Raw genomic sequence first — 21,380 nt, forward strand, 5'->3', positions numbered from 1 at the left:
ACAAAAGACTTCCAGCCACAGGCTAATTTGCAAACCTTGTCCCTGGTTAGGCTTTTAAAGAAAAGTTGAGAAAAGTGTAAAAACCATACAAAAAGATCAAAACAAGTACAAAATAAAATATACATTAAAAATGATTGGCCCCATTTGTACATACTATACATCCAGTTCTCGTGGTCACACCTCTGCTTCTTTTTCAGTTTTGTGTAGAAAAGTTAAATGTTTGACTGTGATTTTGGCAAATACTTCCACAAATGTGAGGCCTTTACACATCACATCAGGGGCTAATCCAATAAGACACTTACAAATAGCTTTCAAAAGTGTGAATTTTATAAAATTATCAACACTCATCATGTTATATTTTTGGGTAATATGGCAGTGATGATGCTTCTTTGGTTTTTGGTCAAATGTCTTTAGTGTCTGTTTATATAACGACAGCAGAGGCAACAATTATTGAATATTTTAAGAAATGCTAACATAATTACATTGACTTTAACATTAAATAAATTAATGACACATTGAATAACACATTGATGCATTTAATTAAAGTTGTATTTAACTATTGCCACGTTTAAGTATTTATTCATACGTTGTGTCCCATTTGTTCCTCCATTAAAAGCAGATGTACACCATTGCCTGCATAGAGTACCACAGTATAGCCAGCCTGCAGCCAAAATTAGAAATAAAATCACTGTTTATTGTTAAGCAAGGGGTGTCAAACGTGCCTGAACAGGTTTTAACCGGCCCGCGCGATGAGTTTGCTAACAATAAAAATGAGCCGAAATTTTTGAATTTTTTTCAGGAATTATTTGTATCTTTGTAGATGATGCTACATATGAAAAAAAATCGAGGAAAGTTAGCAAACTACATAAATAACATTCTGTAATTTGATGTTGATATTATTTGTTGGTGACACTTTAGTATGGGGAACGCATTCACCATTAATTAGTTTATTATTAACATGCAAATTAGTAACATATTGGCTCTTAATTACTCATTATTAAGTACTTATTAATGCCTTATTTTGCATGGCCTTATTACACAACCAGTACGCCATTAACTCAGAGTCTTCCCTGAGAATTATTGCTTATTAGTAACCCTAACTCTTATATGTTCCTCTAGTGTCCAAATAACACTAAATTAAGTCTTTTTTACTTTAATAAGCAACTAATTAATGGTGAAAATATTCCCCATGGTGCAGCACAGTGGAACAGGGTTTTGTGCATGTGCTTCACGATACAAAGGTCCTGAGTAGCATGGGTTTGATCCTGCGCTAGAGATCTTTCTGTGTGAAGTTTGTATGTTCTCCCGTGACTGCATGGGTTCCCTCCAGGTACTCCGGCTTCCTCCCACCTCCAAAGACATGCACCTGGGGATAGGTTGATTGGCAACACTAAATTGGCCCTAGTGTGTGAATGTGAGTGTGAATGTTGTCTGTCTGTCTGTGTTGGCCCTGCGATGAGGTGGCGACTTGTCCAGGGTGTGCACCGCCTTCCGCCCGAAGGCAGCTGAGAATTGCTTCAGCACACCCCGCGACCCTGAAAGGGACAAGCGGTAGAAAATGGATGGATGGATATTCCCCATACTAAAGTGTTCCCTATTTTTTCTATCTTGATTGCTTGAAAATTAAACATTATCACATAATTTATTCAGAAAGTACAAATAACAACAAATAAAGATAGAATACTATTAACCGCAACATGTAAGTGTAAAAAAACAGACAACACTATGATTTGTACATTTTCAGAATGCCTTTGTTCTATGTTTAAACAAAGAAAACAATCTGAAGTTGTCTTTATTTTGAAGCTATCCTGCCGTGATTTCACCGGTCCGGGCCCACTAGGGCAGTGGTTCTCAACCTTTTTTCAGTGATGTACCCTTTGTGGAATTTTTTCTTAATTCAAGTACTCCCTAATCAGAGCAAAGCATTTTTGGTTGAAAAATAGAGATAAAGAAGTAAAATACAGCATTATGTCATCACTTTCTGATTTATTAAATTGTGTAACAGTGCAAAAATATTGCACATTTGTAGTGGTCTTTCTGGAACTATTTGGAAAAAAAGATATACAAATAACTAAAAACTTGTTAAAAAATAAACAAGTGGTTCATTTATAAATAGATTTCTACACATAGAAATAATTATCAACTTAAAGTGCCCTCTTTGGGGATTGTAATAGAGATCCATCGGGATTCATAAACTTAATTCTAAACATTTCTTCACAAAAAAAAAAAAATCTTTAACACCAATATTTATGGAACATGTCCACAAAAAATCTAGCTGTCAACACTGAATATTGCATTGTTGCATATCTTTTCACAGTTTGTGAACTTACAGTCATATTTTGTTGAAGTATTATTCAATAAATATATTTATAAAACATGTTGAAATTGTTGCTATTTTTAGAATATTTGAAAAAAAACTCAAGTACCCCTTGGCATACCTTCAAGTACCCCCAGGGGTACGCGTACCCCCATTTTAGAACCACTGCACTAGGGAGTAGATTTTTCTCCATGTGGCCCCCGATCTAAAATGAGTTTGACACCCCTGGTTTAAGCCCTGATTTTTAATATGTGAAACGTTTCAAACACACTTAAAGACTGTGGCTTCGGCATGAAGTGGATCGGGCGCAATAAAGATTATCCAAGCAGATGTCCGACTGAAACAGTCGGGCCAATGACACACGCACGCACGTGCACGCGAGTGCGCGCACGCACACACACACACACACACACTGTGACAGCACACTTGCGCAAACCCCCTCCCTTGCTCCTTTCTCCCAGGCAGACAGGGGCTGCCTCAGTCCCACCAATGTCAACTTTGTTATTGTTTGCCCCCCCTCGCTGCATCGTGCGCCATTCATCAAGTTTGGACAGGAGCCGGAAGACCGCGTCTTCCAAATGGACACCGAGCGCGTTAAGGGACGAAGGTCGCGCGTAAAATGTACCCTCGTTTATGTTTGTGTCCTCATTGTCTGCTTTTTGGAGCGGGCCGGCGCACAGATCCGCTACTCCCTCCCAGAAGAGCTGGAACACGGCGCCTTTGTGGGGAACATAGCCGAGGACTTGGGTTTGGATTTGGATAAACTGTCGGCGCGCAGATTCCGCATCGTGTCCGGCACCAGGAGGCAGTACGTGGAGGTCAATTTGGAAAACGGAGTGTTGTTCGTCAACGAAAGGATCGATCGCGAGGAACTATGCGAGCAGAGTTCGGGCTGTTCGTTCCACTTGCAGGTGGTCATCGAGAACCCCTTGGAGCTGTACCGAGTGGAGGTGGACATCGTGGACGTGAATGACAACTCTCCGAGCTTCCCGTGGACCGAGTTTAATTTGGATGTGTCGGAATCGGCTGCGCCGGGGTCCCGCTTCCCGCTGGAAAGCGCGCAGGATTTGGACGTGGGTTCCAACGCACTGCGCACCTATTTGCTGAGCGTCAATGAGCATTTCACGCTGGACATTCAGACGAGAAGCGACGGCAGCAAATTTGCCGAGCTGGTCCTGCAGAGTCCTTTGGACCGGGAGCAGCAGAGCGCGCACCAGATGGTCCTGACAGCCGTGGACGGGGGCTCCCCGGAGAAGTCCGGCACGGCACAAATCGACGTCACCGTCTTGGACGCGAACGACAACGCACCCGTGTTCGACCAGTCCTTCTACCGGGTGAGACTGGCCGAAAACGCCCCCAAGGGCGCAGTCGTCATCAAACTGAACGCATCCGACGTGGACGAGGGCACCAACGCCGACATCACCTACTCCTTCAGCGGACACGCGCCCGTCAAAGTGCGCCAGCTTTTCACCGTGGACGCGCGCACGGGGGACATCAAAGTGAAGGGAGTGATCGATTATGAAAAAGCCAGGATGCATGAAATCTACATCCAGGCCAAGGACAAAGGTCCTTCCGCTGTTGCGGTGCACTGCAAGGTGCTGGTGAACGTCTTGGATCGGAACGACAACCTGCCAGAGGTCATTCTGACGTCGGTGTCTACACCTGTGCACGAGGACGCGCCCCCCGGCACCGTCATCGCCGTCATCAGCGTCACGGACAAGGACTCCGGGGAAAACGGTAACGTGGATTGTGAAATCCCAAATCTGGTCCCGTTCCAGCTGCACTCCTCTTTTAAGAACTACTACACGCTGGTGACCAGTGATTTTCTGGACAGGGAGACAGTGACAGAGTACAACATCACACTCACTGCCAGAGACATGGGCTTTCCGCCTTTATTTACTAGAAAAAACATTCTGGTGCAGGTGTCAGACGTGAATGATAACGCACCGTTATTCAAGCAGCCGTCCTACACCGTCTATTTAACTGAGAACAATGCACCGGGGGCGTCTATTTGCTCGGTCACAGCCCAGGACCCAGATTTCGGCCAAAATGCTTACCTGTCTTATTCCGTACTAGACGACGACATTCAAGGAATGCCCGTCTCCACGTACGTGTCCATCAATTCCGATAACGGGAACATCTACGCGCTCCGATCGTTCGACCACGAACAGCTAAAAAACTTTCAAATCACAGTACGAGCTAAAGATGCAGGATTCCCGCCTTTGAACAGCAACGTTTCGGTGACTATATTCATTTTGGATCAAAACGACAATGCACCTGTCATCGTGTCCCCCCGCCCTCAAAATGGCACACCTCCGCTCGAGGCGGTGCCGAGGTCCGCGGACGCCGGCTACTTGATCAGCAGAATAAGCGCAGTGGATGCAGACGGAGGTCAGAACTCGCGACTTATGTACCAATTACTCCAAGCCACCGACCTCAGCTTGTTCAGCGTGGCGTTGTACACGGGGGAAATCAGGACAATACGGCAGTTGGTAGAGAAAGACCCCACAAGGCACAGATTGGTCATACTGGTGAAGGACAATGGCCAACCGCCGCTCTCGGCCACAGTTTCCGTCATCCTGTCAGTGGTTGACAGCCTGCCAGAATCCCAGCCCGACTCCGGCGACCTGTCACTGAGCCCCCATCACAGCTCCAACTTTAGCCTCTACTTAATCGTGTCTCTGGGCGCCATCTCCTTCACGTTCCTCGTGGCCATCATCGCCCTCGTTACAGTGAGACGGCTGAAGGACAGAGCGTCCAACATAGATTCCGACTTCCCCTCCGCCGACGCGTGCTGCTGCTGCACTCGCTCGGCGTCGGCCAGCAGCGCAGATATCTTCAAAAAGACAAATTTGAACCTCAGGATGAGCGCAGACGCCCCCGGCTGCACGGAGACAAACGGCGGCGGAGCCCTGCAGCAAGCGTACTGCTATAAAATGTGTCTGACCCCAGAGTCGTCCAAAAGTGACTTTATGTTCCTCAAGCCCTGCAGCCCGGTGTTGACGGTGCGGCAAAATAACGCCAAGAGCACGGACTATCTGGCTTCTGGCTGGAGTGCGCTGGACCGGAATGAGCTGACCAACAATAGATCGTCAACCCCAAAAGAGGTAAATTCAAATATGGCTTCAATAACAATTCACAAAAACAATCGCATCATAAAATGTAATACAAGAACACTGTTTGTTTTTTTTTCACTGTGTCACAGACAGTCAGAGGCTGGAGCTTATCCCAGTTGAGTTTGGGTGACTAGTCAATCGCAGGTTGCCAAAATCAGAACACTACCAATGAGTAATTTTTTATCAGTGCTGTTTTTAATCAGATTTACTATACTTTTGAATTGTGATTATATATGGTTAATAAATATCAATAAGTTGCCTAAATCAGTGGTTCTCAACCTTTTTTCAGTGATGTACCCCCTGTGAACATGTTTTAATTCAAATACCTCCTAATAAGAGCAAAGCATTTTTGGTTGAAAAAAAGTGATAAAAAATTAAAATACAGCACTATGTCATCAGTTTCTGATTCATTAAATTGTATAATAGTGCAAAATATTGCTCTATTGTAGTGGTCTTTCTTGAACTATTTGGAAAAAAACATATAAAAATAACTAAAAACTTGTTGAAATTTTAAAAAGTTATTCAATTATAAATAAAGATTTCTACACATAAAAGTAACTTAAAGTGCCCTCTTTGGGGATTGTAATAGAGATCCATCTTGATTCATTAACTTAATTCTAAACATTTCACCACAAAAAAAGAAATCTATAACATCAATATTTATGGAACATGTTCACAAAAAAATCTAGCTGTCAACACTGAATATTGCATTATTGTATTTTTTCACAGTTTATGAACTTACATCCATATTTTGTTGAAGTATTATTCAATAAATATATTTATAAAGGATTATTGAATTGTTGCTATTTTTAAAATATTTTTGAAAAATTTCACGTACCCCTTGGCATACCTTCAAGTACCCTCAGGGGTACGTGTACCCCCATTTGAGAACCACTGGCTTATAATTAACCTGAATGGACTAAAAAATAAAATACCCCTATTCCTTGATGCAAATGCAATTTTATTGTCAGAATGTCACAAACAGACACTTTTATAAATGAGAGCATTAGCGGGAAAAATAAATGTGGTGATTAATATGCCTTGCAGCCTTGGTACTTGATCATGCTTTAGTTATTTGGTGAATAATCACTCGATAAATTTGACAGCCATTAATGCAAATTGGCCCAACTAGTGAGGCTAAATCCGATGATCACATTATGAGAAATGCTATCAGTAGCCACACAGGAGGGATATATGATTGTTATCTCATGAGAAGCTGGTGTGGAATCGTTTCCCACGCACTGCACACTATATCGTTTTCTTGTGGTTGGCTAAGTAGTACTTATTCAATGCCACTATAAAACAAAAACTGAATCCATGTATTTTTTTAAATTCACTACTTTATTGAAAACGGTTTCAAGATGTCAAGTATTTAACATCACTTTGACAACAATGTTGTCAACAACGTTTGGCACATAATTTGAATTTAAAGAGGTTAACTGTATATTAAAAAAAAAGAACAGCATTGTTCAATAACCTACCAGAATATCAAAACAAACAATATTGTGCTTATAGCTATGCTTATAAATAACAATAGGCAACTCTTTTACAATCAAATCAAATCCAATTTTATTTTTTTAACACTTCATACACAGGCAAGTGGCAATACAATGTGCTTCACGGAAAAAAAGGAAAGAACAGAAGAAAACACACACACGCACACACACACACGCAGCACTATTACCAAAAAATAAACATGGCATGACACTGAAGATTGCAGAAGAAAATGCCACCTTTGATGTGTCCACACAGGAGAATAAATAAAATCAAAGCCTTTGAAAATATAGTATGAAACATATTTTTTAAATTATGTAAAAATTAAATATAAATACAATAATATATTTCTAAAAAAAAGCAGTAGTGGCATGGATTCTTTAAGTTCATAAAATAAACAATATTTTTGGTTATTATTTCAATATACGTTGGTAGTTTGATGTCATCTACATTTTGATAAAATAGGGCTATTAAAAAGGCTAAAAAATATTTAGAGACACATTTTGTTTTTATTATCAGTATCAACTTGCTGAGCATTTTGTCATTGTATGGAAACATCTTTGTTTTTTCATTAAAAAAAATGTTAAAAAAAGAGCTGCGTTCCACAAATAGCCCCCAGGCCACATTTTGAATAGCAGTGGTTTATGTAACTCACCACGATGGCAAACATTTTGCCAAACAACAAAATAGTGTCTCTCAACTCTGTCTTCTTGGCACTTGTAGAATTCATGAAGGTTTGATAGGAACTTTGTGGAGGTTTTCTGCACAAGCTCACTACCTGCTGGGCTTGCGGTGGCGGAGCTCACCTCTCACTCGCATGACAAATAAATTGCCTTTCATGACCACTTGCGTTTAATTGGCAAAGAGTTTCACTTTTAATGCGTGCCTCGATTAAGTGACAGCACAGATCCCTGCTGCTACAGGTGTGTATTATGTGTTGTGACGCGGACTTACGATGCATACGGACACAGTCCCATCATAATTTGTTTACGAGAAAGGGAGAAATGTAAGCACCAAATTCATATTTGTTGCAGGCTGACACAAAACACATTTAAGTGGAAACACTGTCTCACGACATCGATACTAATGATACTGAAAAAGCAGGTATCGATTTGTGGGATCATTTTTGTTTGTTGGTATCAACTTGGTATCAAAGTACACATTCGACAACCCTATTACTATTATGTTTAAAGTAGATAATTCTGCTATTGAGTACAAAAACTTACCACTATGGTGTTACCCTCAGATTTGATTGCATTTCATTAAGTAAGGAAAATAACCAAAGCAATTACTTCTTAGTCCACAAATTAGCATAATAAATATAATGCTATGTTTAACAATAATGTGTGAAACATTATAAACTTAAGCACGAGTAAAAGCAATTGTTGGAATTAGATTTTTTTTTTATCGGTATAACATATCCTGATACTTCTTCCGTGTGTGTAAAGGTCATCAGTAGGATATATCAAAACTGACAACTGTGCACTGCTAAATTTGCAACCACTTTCATTATTCAGGCCATTAGTCATTCTGCGCACTCAAAATAATGTGATGCATCACACTGAGTCAATTTGTACCTCATTACCTCATCATTATCTCATTAGGGCGTCTTTTTTCTGGCTCCTCCAGGCATATTGAGCAACTTACAGGGCTGTGAAAAGTATATTTACCAAGGCGCTTCTGTCATGGATCACAATCTACTGGTGATTCACACTCTTGCACAATTTGATAATGCTTTATACCTGAAATAATTCTTAATTAGTTTTGTTGCGTTTTTTTTTTGTGTGTCACTTAATCAGAAACTGGATGCATATGCAAAAGTGCAATGTATCTATCTGTACAGTAATATATTTATTTATATCTGTACCTTATTGCTCTTTTATCCTGCACTACCATGAGCTAATGCAACGGTGTGTTGTTCTTATCTTTACTGTAAAGTTCTAATTTGAATGACAATAAAAAGGAAGTCTAAGTCCAAACTATTCACAATTATGCAATGTAGGTTCAACCGGACTAATAAACAATAACTACACTATGCACGTTTAAGAGAAATTGCGTGGGAATGCTGAAGAGACAAAAAGCTGAGCAGAAATTCTAATAGATTGTATCAATGTACAAATTATGCGACTCTCAGGTGCATATCAGCCACATTAGCAAAAAATGATAACATGTTTATATTATGGTATTAACAGTAAAAGGGGAACTGCATTTTTTTTTTAATTTTGCCTATTGTTCACAATCCTTATGAGAAAATACATCACATATGTTTTTTTGGTTTTTTGCATCCTGATTTGTAATAATCGGCTCGTTATATGTGGCTAGCAAAGCTGCAATGGCAGCATTTTATTCTGCTTCTAAATCACTCTAAAAATGTATCCAAAAACCGCCGACAATACTTGATTTACGCTCCAAAGCCTGAATGATAACTAAGCTGTAGGAACATTATTATTGTAAAACCAAACACTGACGAACTATTTTTCTAGCGTAGTAACACATGGCCTTGCCCACAGATACATTCCCACAGCTACGGCATTAGTCGTAAACTAGCTTCTGCGTCAGCAGCTGAGTAGCTTTTGAGTTTGTAATGCGCAGCACAATGCCATAGAACACCAATCTGTACTGACTAAAAAATATTGACAATCATATTACAGAAGCTGTATAAAAATTAGCAGCACGGTGGTACAGGGGTTAGTGCATGTGCCTCACAATACGAAGGTCCAGAGTTCAATCCCGGGCTCAGAATCTTTCTGTGTGGAGTTTTCATGTTCTCCCTGTGACTGTGTGGATTCCCTCCGGGTACTCCGGCTTCCTCCCACTTCCAAAGACATGCACCTGGGGATAGGTTGATTGGCAACACTAAATTGGCCATAGTGTGTGAATGTGAGTGTGAATGTTGTCTGTCTATCTGTGTTGGCCCTGCGATGAGGTGGCCACTTGTCCAGGGTTTAAGCCGCCTTCCGCCCGATTGTTGCTGAGATAGGCTCCAGCGCCCCCCGCGACTCCAAAGGGAATAAGCGGTAGAAAATGGATGTATGGATGGATGGATGGATGTAAAAATTAGCCCCCATTTCACGTTTTGTTTGTTAACAACTAGCTCGACAGCATTTGTTTTTGTACTAACATGCATGCTGTGCTGCATGTATTATGAACAATAGTATAGTGACTTACTCATAGATAGATAGTACTTTATTGATTCCTTCAGGAGAGTACTCAATGGACAGTTGTCCATTTGGTCCAGCTGGCCCAGGATATTTTCAGTTAATTTTCACAGGTGGAAAAAACATGTATACCACTGCAGGGGTTGATAGCGGCAACAGTTTGTCTTTTGTTGTGATGCAGTTTTATTGAGCTGTGTCCTCCTCACCAGATACAAAAAGCCTTTCTACATTGTTTGCCACTCATGCCGACAGAAATGGAGTGCTTCTGCTGCACTTACTTGGCTTTAAGCGCCACATTTTGACAGTCTTGGCAGGCTTATCCTGACGCTGTTGCTGAGCTTCTACGACTAAGTAGTTCATTCTCCGTATATTTATGTTAAACAAAGTTGTGAATCCTCATTTGTCAAAAAATAGTCGTCTTTGTCATGTGTTACAAAGTCTGCCAGAATTAGAACAGACTCGTTTGTGGCTGAAATTAGGAACACATATTTTTTGACTTAAGACGGAAGTGCATTGCTATGGGCAATAACATAAATGCTCCCAGGCAATAAGTTCCGGTAATGTTTAAAAGACCAAAATGCAGTTAATATTATACATATTACATATTGTTATGAATGTGTCTTATTACATCATATATAGATAGATAGATAAATAGATAGCTAGCTAGATAGATAGATGGATAGATAGATAGATAGATAGATAGATAGATAGATAGATAGATAGATAGATAGATAGATAGATAGATAGATAGATAGATAGACAGATAGATAGATAGATAGATAGATAGATAGATAGATAGATAGATAGATAGATAGATAGATAGTACTTTACTGATTCCTTCAGGAAAGTTCCTTCAGGAAAATTAAAATTCCAGCAGCAGTGTACAGAGTTGAGATCAATTTAAAAAAAAGTTAATAAATGAAAACAAAATAGAGACATATTACAATAAGAATACAAATAAAAAGCAACAACGGGAATACAAATATAACAGTAAAATAAGAATATAACAAGAGAAACTAGGCAGTAGTGACCATGTTATGAAAAAGTATTGCACTGTTATTGTTTTGCATCCCCTGTCATCCTAGTACCCCCCGCCCCAGAGAGGAATTGTACAGTCTAATGGCGTGTGGGACAAAGGAGTTTTTGAGTCTATGAGTCCTGCACTTGGGATGAAGCAGTCTAGCACTGAACAGGCTCCTCTGGCTACTGATAACTGTATGCAGAGGCTGACTGGCATCATCCAGGATGCTCAATAGTTTGTCCACAGTCCTCTACTACCCCCCATCCCCCCCACCACCTCCCAGCACACTACCATGTAGAACAGAACACTGGCAACCACAGACTGGTAGAACATCCACAGGAGTTTTCTACAAATGTTGAAGGAGTGCAGTCTCCTGAGGAAGTACAGCCTGCTCTGTCCTTTCTTGTACTGGTGGTCCGTGTTAACAGTCCAGTCCTGCTTATTGTCCACCCAAACCCCGAGGTACTTGAATGAGTCCACGGTCTGTACCTCAACTCCCTCGATCACAATAGGTTGTGACCGTGGACTCGACCTCCCAAAGTCAATGACCAGCTCCTTGGTCTTTGAAGGATTGAGCTGCAAGAGGTTTGTGTGGCACCAGACAACAAAGTCCTTCACCAGGTTCCGAAACTCCTCCTCTCTGCCGTCCCTGATGCACCCGACGATGGCTGTGTCATCCGCGTACTTCTGGGCGTGACACAGCTCTGAGTTGTAGCAGAAGTCAGCGGTGTACAGGGTGAAGAGAAGAGGGGCCAGCACCGTTCCCTGCGGTGCTCCGGTGCTGCTGATCAGAGTGTCAGACGTGATGTCCTTCAGTCTGACGTACTGTGGCCTGTCGGTGAGGTAGTTCGAAATCCAGGCAACCAGGCAGGGGTCCACTCGCATTCTGTCCAGCTTGTCCTGGAGGAGGTGGGGCTGGATGGTATTAAAGGCACTCGAAAAGTCCAGGAACAGGATCATCACAGTGCCATTTCCCTTATCCAGGTGTGAGTGGGCTCGGTGCAGCAGGTAAGGGATAGCATCCTCCACACCAACGCCTGCTCTCGTGTTCATAAAACGTTGGAGGGTTTTGAAGTTGTTTTAGAGCAGGGGTGTCCAACTAATTTTAGCTCAGGGGCTGCATGGAGGAACATCTGTGCACACGCGTGCCGTACTATTTTAATAATGGCATTAAATAAATGATAAATGGGTTGTACTTGTATTGCGCTTTTCTACCTTCAAGGTACTCAAAGCGCTTTGCCACTACTTCCACATTTACACACACATTCACACACTGATGGAGGGAGCTGCCATGCAAGGCGCTAACCAGCACCCATCAGGAGCAAGGGTGAAGTGTCTTGCTCAGGACACAACGGACGTGATGGGGTTGAAACTAGGTGGGGATTGAACCAGGGACCCTCGGGTTGCGCACGGACACTCTTCCACTGCGCCTCGCCGTCCCTAAAAATTAAGACAACTTCAGATTGTTTTCTTTGTCTTACTTTGGCCAAAAATAGAACAAACACATTCTGAAGATATTACAATAAAAATATAGAAAAAAATACCAGCAGGGGTGAAGTTTAGATCCATGAAAAAAAGAAAAAAGTGAATGAATGTTTATAACTGAATACATTTACATATGCATTAAAATGTGTTGTCATTTGTATTTGTGTAGATGAATTAAGTAACGTTAAGACAACCTTTTTCAAAACACAATATAGAATGTGAGATATAACAGGATAATGCATACATTTATTATTTGTTTTCAAAACGGTTACAAAAAAGTCGGACCCTAAAAATTTACTGTGGGACCCCATTTTTATGACTTGATGGGGTCCCTCGGACCTTGATATTGACATCCCTGTTTTAGAGGGTTTTTGAAGGCAACATAGAGGATTACTATTAGCTGCATCTTGCAAGAGTTTTTTTTATTGTATCTTTTAAAATCTTAAAAAACAAACATGTGTTCCTGTTGCTTGTGTTTGTGAATGACAGGCAAAATTCCAAAAAAGTGCAGTTCTCTTTTCAAAATGCGTCAATCCGAATCAGAAGTACTTAAGTACCAAATTGAATGAATCTGAAGTGTACGCCTGCAAAATTTGCTAAACACATTAGCATTATAACCTAGTTAGCGTAAATCTTGTTGAGTTAGCCCTTAGTCCAATTTTTTTTAAATGCGCATGTAGAAATAGTACATTAGATGGTGCAGGTGTTTCTAAAGTTGTGGCCTGCAAGTGTAAGAGATAGTAGTGATGTACAGTCGTCCCTTAAGTATCACTGTTATTTCGTACCGGAAAAAATCGGGGTAAGCAAAGTTTAGCAAAGTAGGATTATGAACAATAAATGTAATATTTTCAGAGATGGAGCATAAATATCTTTTGACAACAGTCTAAATGGGTTTTTAAAACAGTATTAGAGCCCTTTAAACATGGCATAACAGCTATAGAGTCACCATTATACTCATTTTACCCAATATAGTTGCCTTGAGTGTGTTCTACTGTTGATTAAAGTACTCACCGGTAGGCTGGAGGATCCATCAAGCGAGGTCATCGCCCCGTCACTACAACACAGCCACAACATGGAAATAATGCATTATGTCCTGAGAAATTCTTAAGTTAGAACTGCAAAAACTTGGTCAACCTGACACTTACAGCTATCAGCAACCATTAGCTTTGTTGTTAACCTTCCGTGTTGTTAGCATTGTGTGTCTGCATTGTCCTTCCACATTGCTAAAGTCAAAGCTGTGTTATTGATTTTGAAGATGAATTGCATTGTCGTGGTAAAATAGAGTAGTGCCAAGATTAGCTTTTAGCATTGCTCATTCTTAACCAGGAAACTGTGAATATCTGTATCACTGCCACAACATAATTATAGAAAATATGTCAGTGTAAAACTGTAAATAAAATGCAGAAATACAATTTAATTTTCTGTGCTGTTAATACCCATCTTGGGCTTCATGGTGGCAGAGGGGTTAGTGCGTCTGCCTCACAATACGAAGGTCCTGCAGTCCTGGGTTCAAATCCAGGCTCGGGATCTTTCTGTGTGGAGTTTGCATGTTCTCCCCGTGAATGCGTGGGTTCCCTCCGGGTACTCCGGCTTCCTCCCACCTCCAAAGACATGCACCTGGGGATAGGTTGATTGGCAACACTAAATTGGTCCTAGTGTGTGAATGTGAGTGTGAATGTTGTCTGTCTATCTGTGTTGGCCCTGCGATGAGGTGGCGACTTGTCCAGGGTGTACCCCGCCTTCCGCCCGATTGTAGCTGAGATAGGCGCCAGCGCCCCCCGCGACCCCAAAGGGAATAAGCGGTAGAAATGGATGGATGGATGGATGGATGGATAATACCCATCTTGACTAACTGGGCTAATAAAAGTGCCACTGACTGTTTACAGTACAGTTTAATTTCCCTGAATATCGCTCAAAAAGGAATATCTTTATATGTATACTTTCACCGAAAAATATATCGAGATATATATTAAATATTGAGTTTAAGTAAAAATATATCGAGATATACTTTTTTTGTCCATATTGCCCCGCCCTAGTGCAAACAAAAGCAAAAGGCTATGAGTATCCATCCAGTCATTTTCTACCGTTTGTTTCTCCCTCTTTGCGATGCGGGGGAGTTACCTTCCGACGGTAACTTGACCAAAACACAGTCATTTGACAGCATTTCTTGCTATATTGGCAGACTGTTCAAGGTATCAAAGGGGCATACAGTGTTTAAAGCTGACTTAAAACTGAGGGACTAAACAACAAATCTCAGAAAGTTGCTCAGTTCAGTCATTGTCACTAAAACTTGTCCTGTTCGCCAAAGCGTGCACTCCGTGAGCGCCAACATAAAGGATAAAAGGGCACAGCAGTCAAGCAGAAAACACAGTTGTCGCAGTTGAACAAGTTATTGATTTAATGTGGTCTGTTTACAGCTTAAATATTCCAGCAAGGACTGGACCTCCGCCAAAAATCAACGCAATTCAGCATACAAGAGGTGAGTAGTTCAAACACACCAAAGATTTATTGCAAAAATATGAACGTGTACTCAAGTTGTGTATTTATTTACTCTTCAGGTACAGTTCAGGAAATATGGAGGGCACACTGTCACGTCCACAACAATACGACGCCGATGCCTACTTCTGCTCTGTGGCACCACAATACTGGACCTGGGGAAACCGTATGAGTGGTAGGTGTTAATTGTTCTATTTGTCCAGCCAGGTTAGATAGGATAGTAATCATACAATGAATTAATTTACAGAGTGCAAGATGTCTCTTCAAGAAGAAACAAATCCGGACTTTGTGTGGACTCCAGAGTACACCCAGTCTCAGTCTGAGGCGCCTGCAGACTACCAGCACAACGTGTATATTCCCGGCGCCACATCTGGTTACAGCACACTGAAGCTTGCGCCAAGAGGTGACTTGGATGTCTACAACACCTTTTCTACTTTTGGGAAGAAAAATAAATTCATGTCGAACTATGAACAGTCTTTTGACAACAACGATGGGCTCATCAGCAATGCTATTTTCAAATGAGGCACCAAACCATTGTGGTGCATGATGTGCAGCATTTATAATTAAAGTTTCCTTTCGCCGTCAAATGTTTTGGAGTTACGCTAATTATGGGTTAGTGTTGCGGGTGTAAAAGTACACCATAATCCCGGTTCAATACGTCCCTTGGTTTTAAGGTCACTGTTTGGTTCACAACATAACACCCATAAAAAAATGAAGAATGTTTGGGGGTCTTGTTGATATATTTTGTACATTAAGGACGGGAAAACTATCAATATATGCTAAGCTATTTAAACAAAACATCTTACACAAAATCTGTGTGTACTAGGTAACACAGCAAATTAGAGTAAACTCTAATCTTTTAGGGGAACTATGATGAATTCTGTTTTTTCTGACTCATGATTTGACGCTGTTAACAGTATCCAACATTGTGACAAAATGTATAAGGGTCATGCATTTTTGTGTGCAGCTTGCGCATATTTTTGGATACCTCCTGAATGCCATGTTTTGCAATTTGTTTTAACAGTGGCTACAGTATGAGACTATAAAAATGGGACCCATTACCTCCCTGCTTGACATTCAGCATCAAGGGTTGGAATTGGGGGTTAAATCACCAAAATAATTCCCGAGCGCGGCCACCGCTGCTGCTCACTGCTACCCTCACCTACCAGGGAGTGATCAAGTTTGACGGGTCAAATGCAGAGGATAATTTCACCACACCTAGTGTGTGTGTGACCATCAGTGGTACTATTCAATTTAACATTACAGTGAAATGGGTGTACTTACAGTATATGGACATTAAGTCTAAGCATGCAGAGAAACAAAGCAGTTTTTTTTTAATGCAGCTGTATCGAACTGATGGTGGACAGGTGTTCCTAATGTTGCGACCGGGTGAATCTATATAATAAGTTTGACTGTCTCGGAAAAAAAATAATAGCGGGAACCTTTTTTACATTCTGATTCTTTTGGAGAGAATTTGAATTGAAATCTAAGGGGAACACCTTCAGACATTTTCATAGGTTGTAAATGTGACTGTGGAGCAAAAATGTACATAAAGTTTACACCAAAGCATATCCAGTAAAAATTATCCTGATCACAAGGGATGATTTTAAATGTAAATTAAAATCTTAGGTCGCTTTATCTTTACTAACAGATTTTATTTTCAGAATAAATCTCGGGACAATAGAAATCAACCTGTGGGTACTACGCAAACACTCATGGTTTACAGCATTCCTCTTAAGAAATATAGAGTTTGATACCCCCTAAATATTATTGTGGTTGTAGTAAATACAAAGTCTGTTATTGGCTTAAGTGCAGCATTAATCATTCCAGCTTGTAACCCCGTATTTCAATTCCGCTGAACAATGTCAAAACACTGTTTTCCTCTTATCTACTTGTATTCATCTGTTTATGTATTCCACCCAGAGGCAAAGTCTAAAAACACAGCATATTTGAACTTATTAAGATAGGAGTTCACAAGTTGCATTTTCACTGTTACTTTTCACGTCACAATGAAATAATATAATTTAGAATAATGGACTTCAGCATTTTGTGATGGTCATCTTGTTGTCTTCAGGTTTGTCAAAAATGCTTAATTAGAAGCAATTGTTAAAAGATACATGATAGGGCTGCACGATTAATCGACATTGTGGTTTTAATTAGTACGATAAACAAACCTCAAGATGTGACAGACATTTGAGTGACACACATGTCCGCCAATCAGAATTGTTAGGCCTCGCGTCCTTTGCCTTCTTGCCGGTTAAAAGTGTTTAAGGAAACAGCAAGTTTATGTGCGCTGGGACTGAGGCAGTCAGTATGCTGACAAACGCCAATTGCACCTTGGAAAACGTTTTAATGGTGACTATACTTGGGCTGATAGTCAATAAGTAATTTAATCGAAGGATAAATTGCAAAGTCCATATTTGTTCGTTTTCTTTATTTCTAGCTTCCAACAGGGAGAACGAGGTCTCACTCTTTGCATCGCTCTCTGCACCTGAGCGCGTTTATTTAACCTAATAATTGACCGAATGCAGTGAGCTGTTTTTATAGTCATTCACAATCTTTCTTGGTGGGCAGAAAGCAGGACTGCTACCTTACACACACAGGATTTTTGCCTCCGTACTTGTGACTTGCTGGTGACAAGTCCCGCAAAGTAACACAAATTAAAGGTGCTGTTTGCAACTTACCCGCAGTAACATTTTTCAAAGCAAAAAATGTAACAAGAACACCAGCGGCCAGCTTACGTTAACATTATTGGCTTAGACAGAACACATTTGTTTGACAATTGTTTATGTGTGTTGGCCCTGTGATGAGGTGGCGAATTGTCCAGGGTGTACGCCGCCTTCTGCTGAGATAGGCTCCAGCACTCCCCGCGACCCCAAAAGGGACAAGGGGTAGAAGATGAATGGATGGATTACTAAATTTATAGAATAAAATGTTTTACCGGCCCAAATAAAATGATCGGTGTTTACGGCGGTCAACACGTACGTGCATGGAGCGCGTGCACCATACTTGCCAACCTTGAGACCTCCGAATTTGGGAGACGGGGGGAGGCGGGTTGGTGGTAGCGGGGGTGTATGTTGTAGCGTCCCGCAAGAGTTAGTACTGCAAGGGGTTTTGGGTATTTTTTCTGTTGTTTTTATGTTGTGTTACGGTGCGGATGTTGTCCCGAAATTGTAACAGTGTTAAATTTGTTTATACAGCCACCCCTCAGTGTGACCTGTATGACTGTTGATCAAGTATGCTTTGCATTCAATTATGTGTGTGTGTAAAAGCTGCATATGTTTTGTGACAGGTTTGACACGCTGTTCGTATGGATGAAAAGCAAACGTGACGACAGGTTGTAGAGGACGCTAAAGGCATACCCCCAATATTTTTGTCCGGGTAGAAATCGGGAGAAATTCGGGAGAATGCTTGCCCCGGGACATTTTCGGGAGGGGCACTGAAATTCGGGAGTCTCCCAGAAAAATCGGGAGGGTTGGCAAGTATGGCGTGCACACGTACAAAAGCAGTCCAAGGGAATCAACAAACAATTTGCAGTCATCTTGTTGTCATGATAAAAAATACATTCAATGACAGCTTACGCTAGCTATCCAAATTGCTATTGTTAACTAAAAACATCAACAGCTAATGCGCGTGCATGTGTTACGTACATATGTAATTTTTTTCTTGTACGTTTGTACAAGAAGCCGTGAGAGGGTAGCATATGTGTGTGTGTAAAATACTTTGGAAAGTTGGTGCCCTCTAGGCATCTGTGTAAATGTTGCAAACAGCCCCTTTAACATGGAAAAAATGTGATTACAAAGCCAACTGTCCTTTTGGGAGAATATTTCAGTCTCAGACCGGATGGGCAATACGAGCCCATCAACATGCACGATGACGACAACAACAACAAAAAAAAACAACCCGACCTAAGTTTTCCAATTGGGAAAACCAATGCACTTTAAGATGTTCAATGTTTATTTGAGTAAAATTACAGAAATGAGAGTCCATTTTAGTTTTTTGTATTTATTTATTTAGGATAACAACGTTTTTGACCTTCCAATTACAGTTAAATGGTAAACAATTCCACAGTAATGAGGAATAAAAGTGGATGTTATCTAAAATGGGTACTTGCATTATTATGATTACATTATATTCTGATCACTGTATAGTTTTTATCGGTTATTTCTTCAGTTTAAGAGCATGATGTAGACAAAAACTCAAAGTGTGTTTGCATCAAGCCAAATCATTTTGAAAGTAGATTATTGCATATTGTTTTAATGTGGGGCACCTTGAAAGACTATTTTGATTGACAGTCCGAAATTAACATTTCTTTCTTCACTCGTTATTTTCGCATTGTTATGCATTTACATGTATAAAATATAAAACTCGCAAATCGAATCTCAATTGCAATTTTGGAGAAAAAAATCGCAATTACATTTTATCTCAAAATCGTGCAGCCCTAATCTATGATAATTTATCTGTTGTATGCATTCCAGATTGATGTGACCTGTTCTCACCCATGTTTCATCTGTTACAGTAGCCAACAGTCCTAGAATCGCTTTGTATAAAATTTGTGTACAGCATATATTATATAAATAAAAAATCACCTTTGACTCTATTTGTTTTTTACACATAAATAAATGATGAAATACAACACAAGAGAATATAACCAAATGCAGCAGATTGAAGGTGGGGACCATATGTGAGCCATATGTGAGAGCGCTAATGATGTAATTATGCATCATTTGTTACGTTTTTGCACAAGCATAGCTTGAAGCATGAACCCAGGATGCAGAGATGGCGGGCATAGCACGGGTAAAAAAATGATTTAATAGCAATACCAAAGTAATTGCAAAGTGCACAGGAAGCATTGGGCAACGCTATGCATGTTTCAGTTAAAAAACAAAGCATCACATTGAGGAAATATGTCAAGCAATGATCCAGGTGGTCTAGAGTACGGGCCTGGCATTTTGATTACCAACCAGAAACTGGTGTGTCCTGATTGCAAATTAGGGTCAGGTGAGAAAGCCAGCACTCAAACAGAGGAAATAGCGGCGAAAAAAGGCTAACAGGAATTGGAAGCAAAATTGCAGAAACTAATAATTGTCACGAGAGAGCATGACAGGAGCAGACCAAGTACCCAACATGTGATATATAATAGAACAATTTCCCTTCTAGATCAACACAGTTTGTCTAAGTCTAAGACTAATATTTCCCAACAATTGGAAATATAGATTTTTTTTTTTTTTTCAGAAAATATATGTTTATAGTTCAGACATATTCAGGTGACTAATCTGTCTCAACTTGTGCTTCTATGTTGTCACAGTTTGAACCATGTTGACCTTTGACATGTGAGCCTAGGGTGTCTGACTTCATTGTTTTTACTTCATACCAACATACCATTTTTGTTCAGCAAGATGTGGCCTGCGGGTGAATCCTGGCAGTGAGTCGGTCAGTGACACCACACTGCTTAGCAAATTTGAAAAAAATAAAATAAAAGTACATGTGGAGGGAGGCGTGGCCAGGGGCCTGCAGGAGCGGAGATCTCCGCCCCTGTCTATGGTGCTGAGGACAGCACACCGACAGACAGGGGCGTGTCAGTGCTGGCTTCAAGACACAGCTGAACAGGGGATTAGATTTCCCGGGTGGTACCAGTTATCTAATCATCTGTTGTCTTTAATTGTAGCGGCCGGGATCAGGAGAGGAGAGGATTTTGGAGAGACTGAAAAGTCCTGGAGAGAACAATTATGTGATGAGCTTGTTATAAAAACATTAAACCTTTGTTCAACTCTGCACGCCTGGCTACTCTGACGTATGGAACCGCGAGGAAGCGACTTCTACATTACAGTTTAATTTTTCTCTCTAAAGTCCCTAAAGGAGTCTGGCATTTTGAGGGGAAATCTCCTGCATTTAAGTGAAGTGAAGTGAATTATATTTATATAGCGCTTTTGTCTAGTGACTCAAAGCGCTTTTACATAGTGAAACCCAATATTAAAGTTAAAGTTAAAATACCAATGATTGTCACACAAACACTAGGTGTGGTGAAATTTGTCATCTGCATTTGACCCATCCCCTTGATCACTCCCTGGGAGGTGAAAATGTAAGTTACATTTAAACCAGTGTGAGTGGCACTGGGAGCAGGTGGGTACTCAGTGGCCTACTGGTTAGAGTGTCCGCCCTGAGATCGGTAGGTTGGGAGTTCAAACCCTGGCCGAGTCATACCAAAGACTATAAAAAATGGGACCCATTGCCTCCCTGCTTGGCACTCAGCATCAAGGGTAGGAATTGGGGGTTAAATCACCATAAATGAT

At 40.7% G+C, this 21,380-nt stretch overlaps 1 protein-coding gene across 1 annotated transcript; it reads left to right on the top strand.

The window, feature by feature from the left end:
* The first annotated feature begins 2,758 nt into the window (after positions 1 to 2,758).
* Positions 2,759 to 19,682, top strand: LOC133551277 (protocadherin-10-like). The gene is made up of 4 exons (XM_061897826.1): positions 2,759 to 5,424; positions 15,009 to 15,070; positions 15,150 to 15,262; positions 15,335 to 19,682. The coding sequence occupies exons 1-4, from the start codon at positions 2,896 to 2,898 to the stop codon at positions 15,607 to 15,609; spliced, it is 2,979 nt and encodes a 992-aa protein (XP_061753810.1). The 5' UTR covers positions 2,759 to 2,895; the 3' UTR covers positions 15,610 to 19,682.
* Positions 19,683 to 21,380: the final 1,698 nt, after the last annotated feature.

The sequence above is a fragment of the Nerophis ophidion genome, linkage group LG04 (genome assembly GCF_033978795.1).
Source record: "Nerophis ophidion isolate RoL-2023_Sa linkage group LG04, RoL_Noph_v1.0, whole genome shotgun sequence".
NCBI classification, from domain to species: domain Eukaryota; kingdom Metazoa; phylum Chordata; class Actinopteri; order Syngnathiformes; family Syngnathidae; genus Nerophis; species Nerophis ophidion.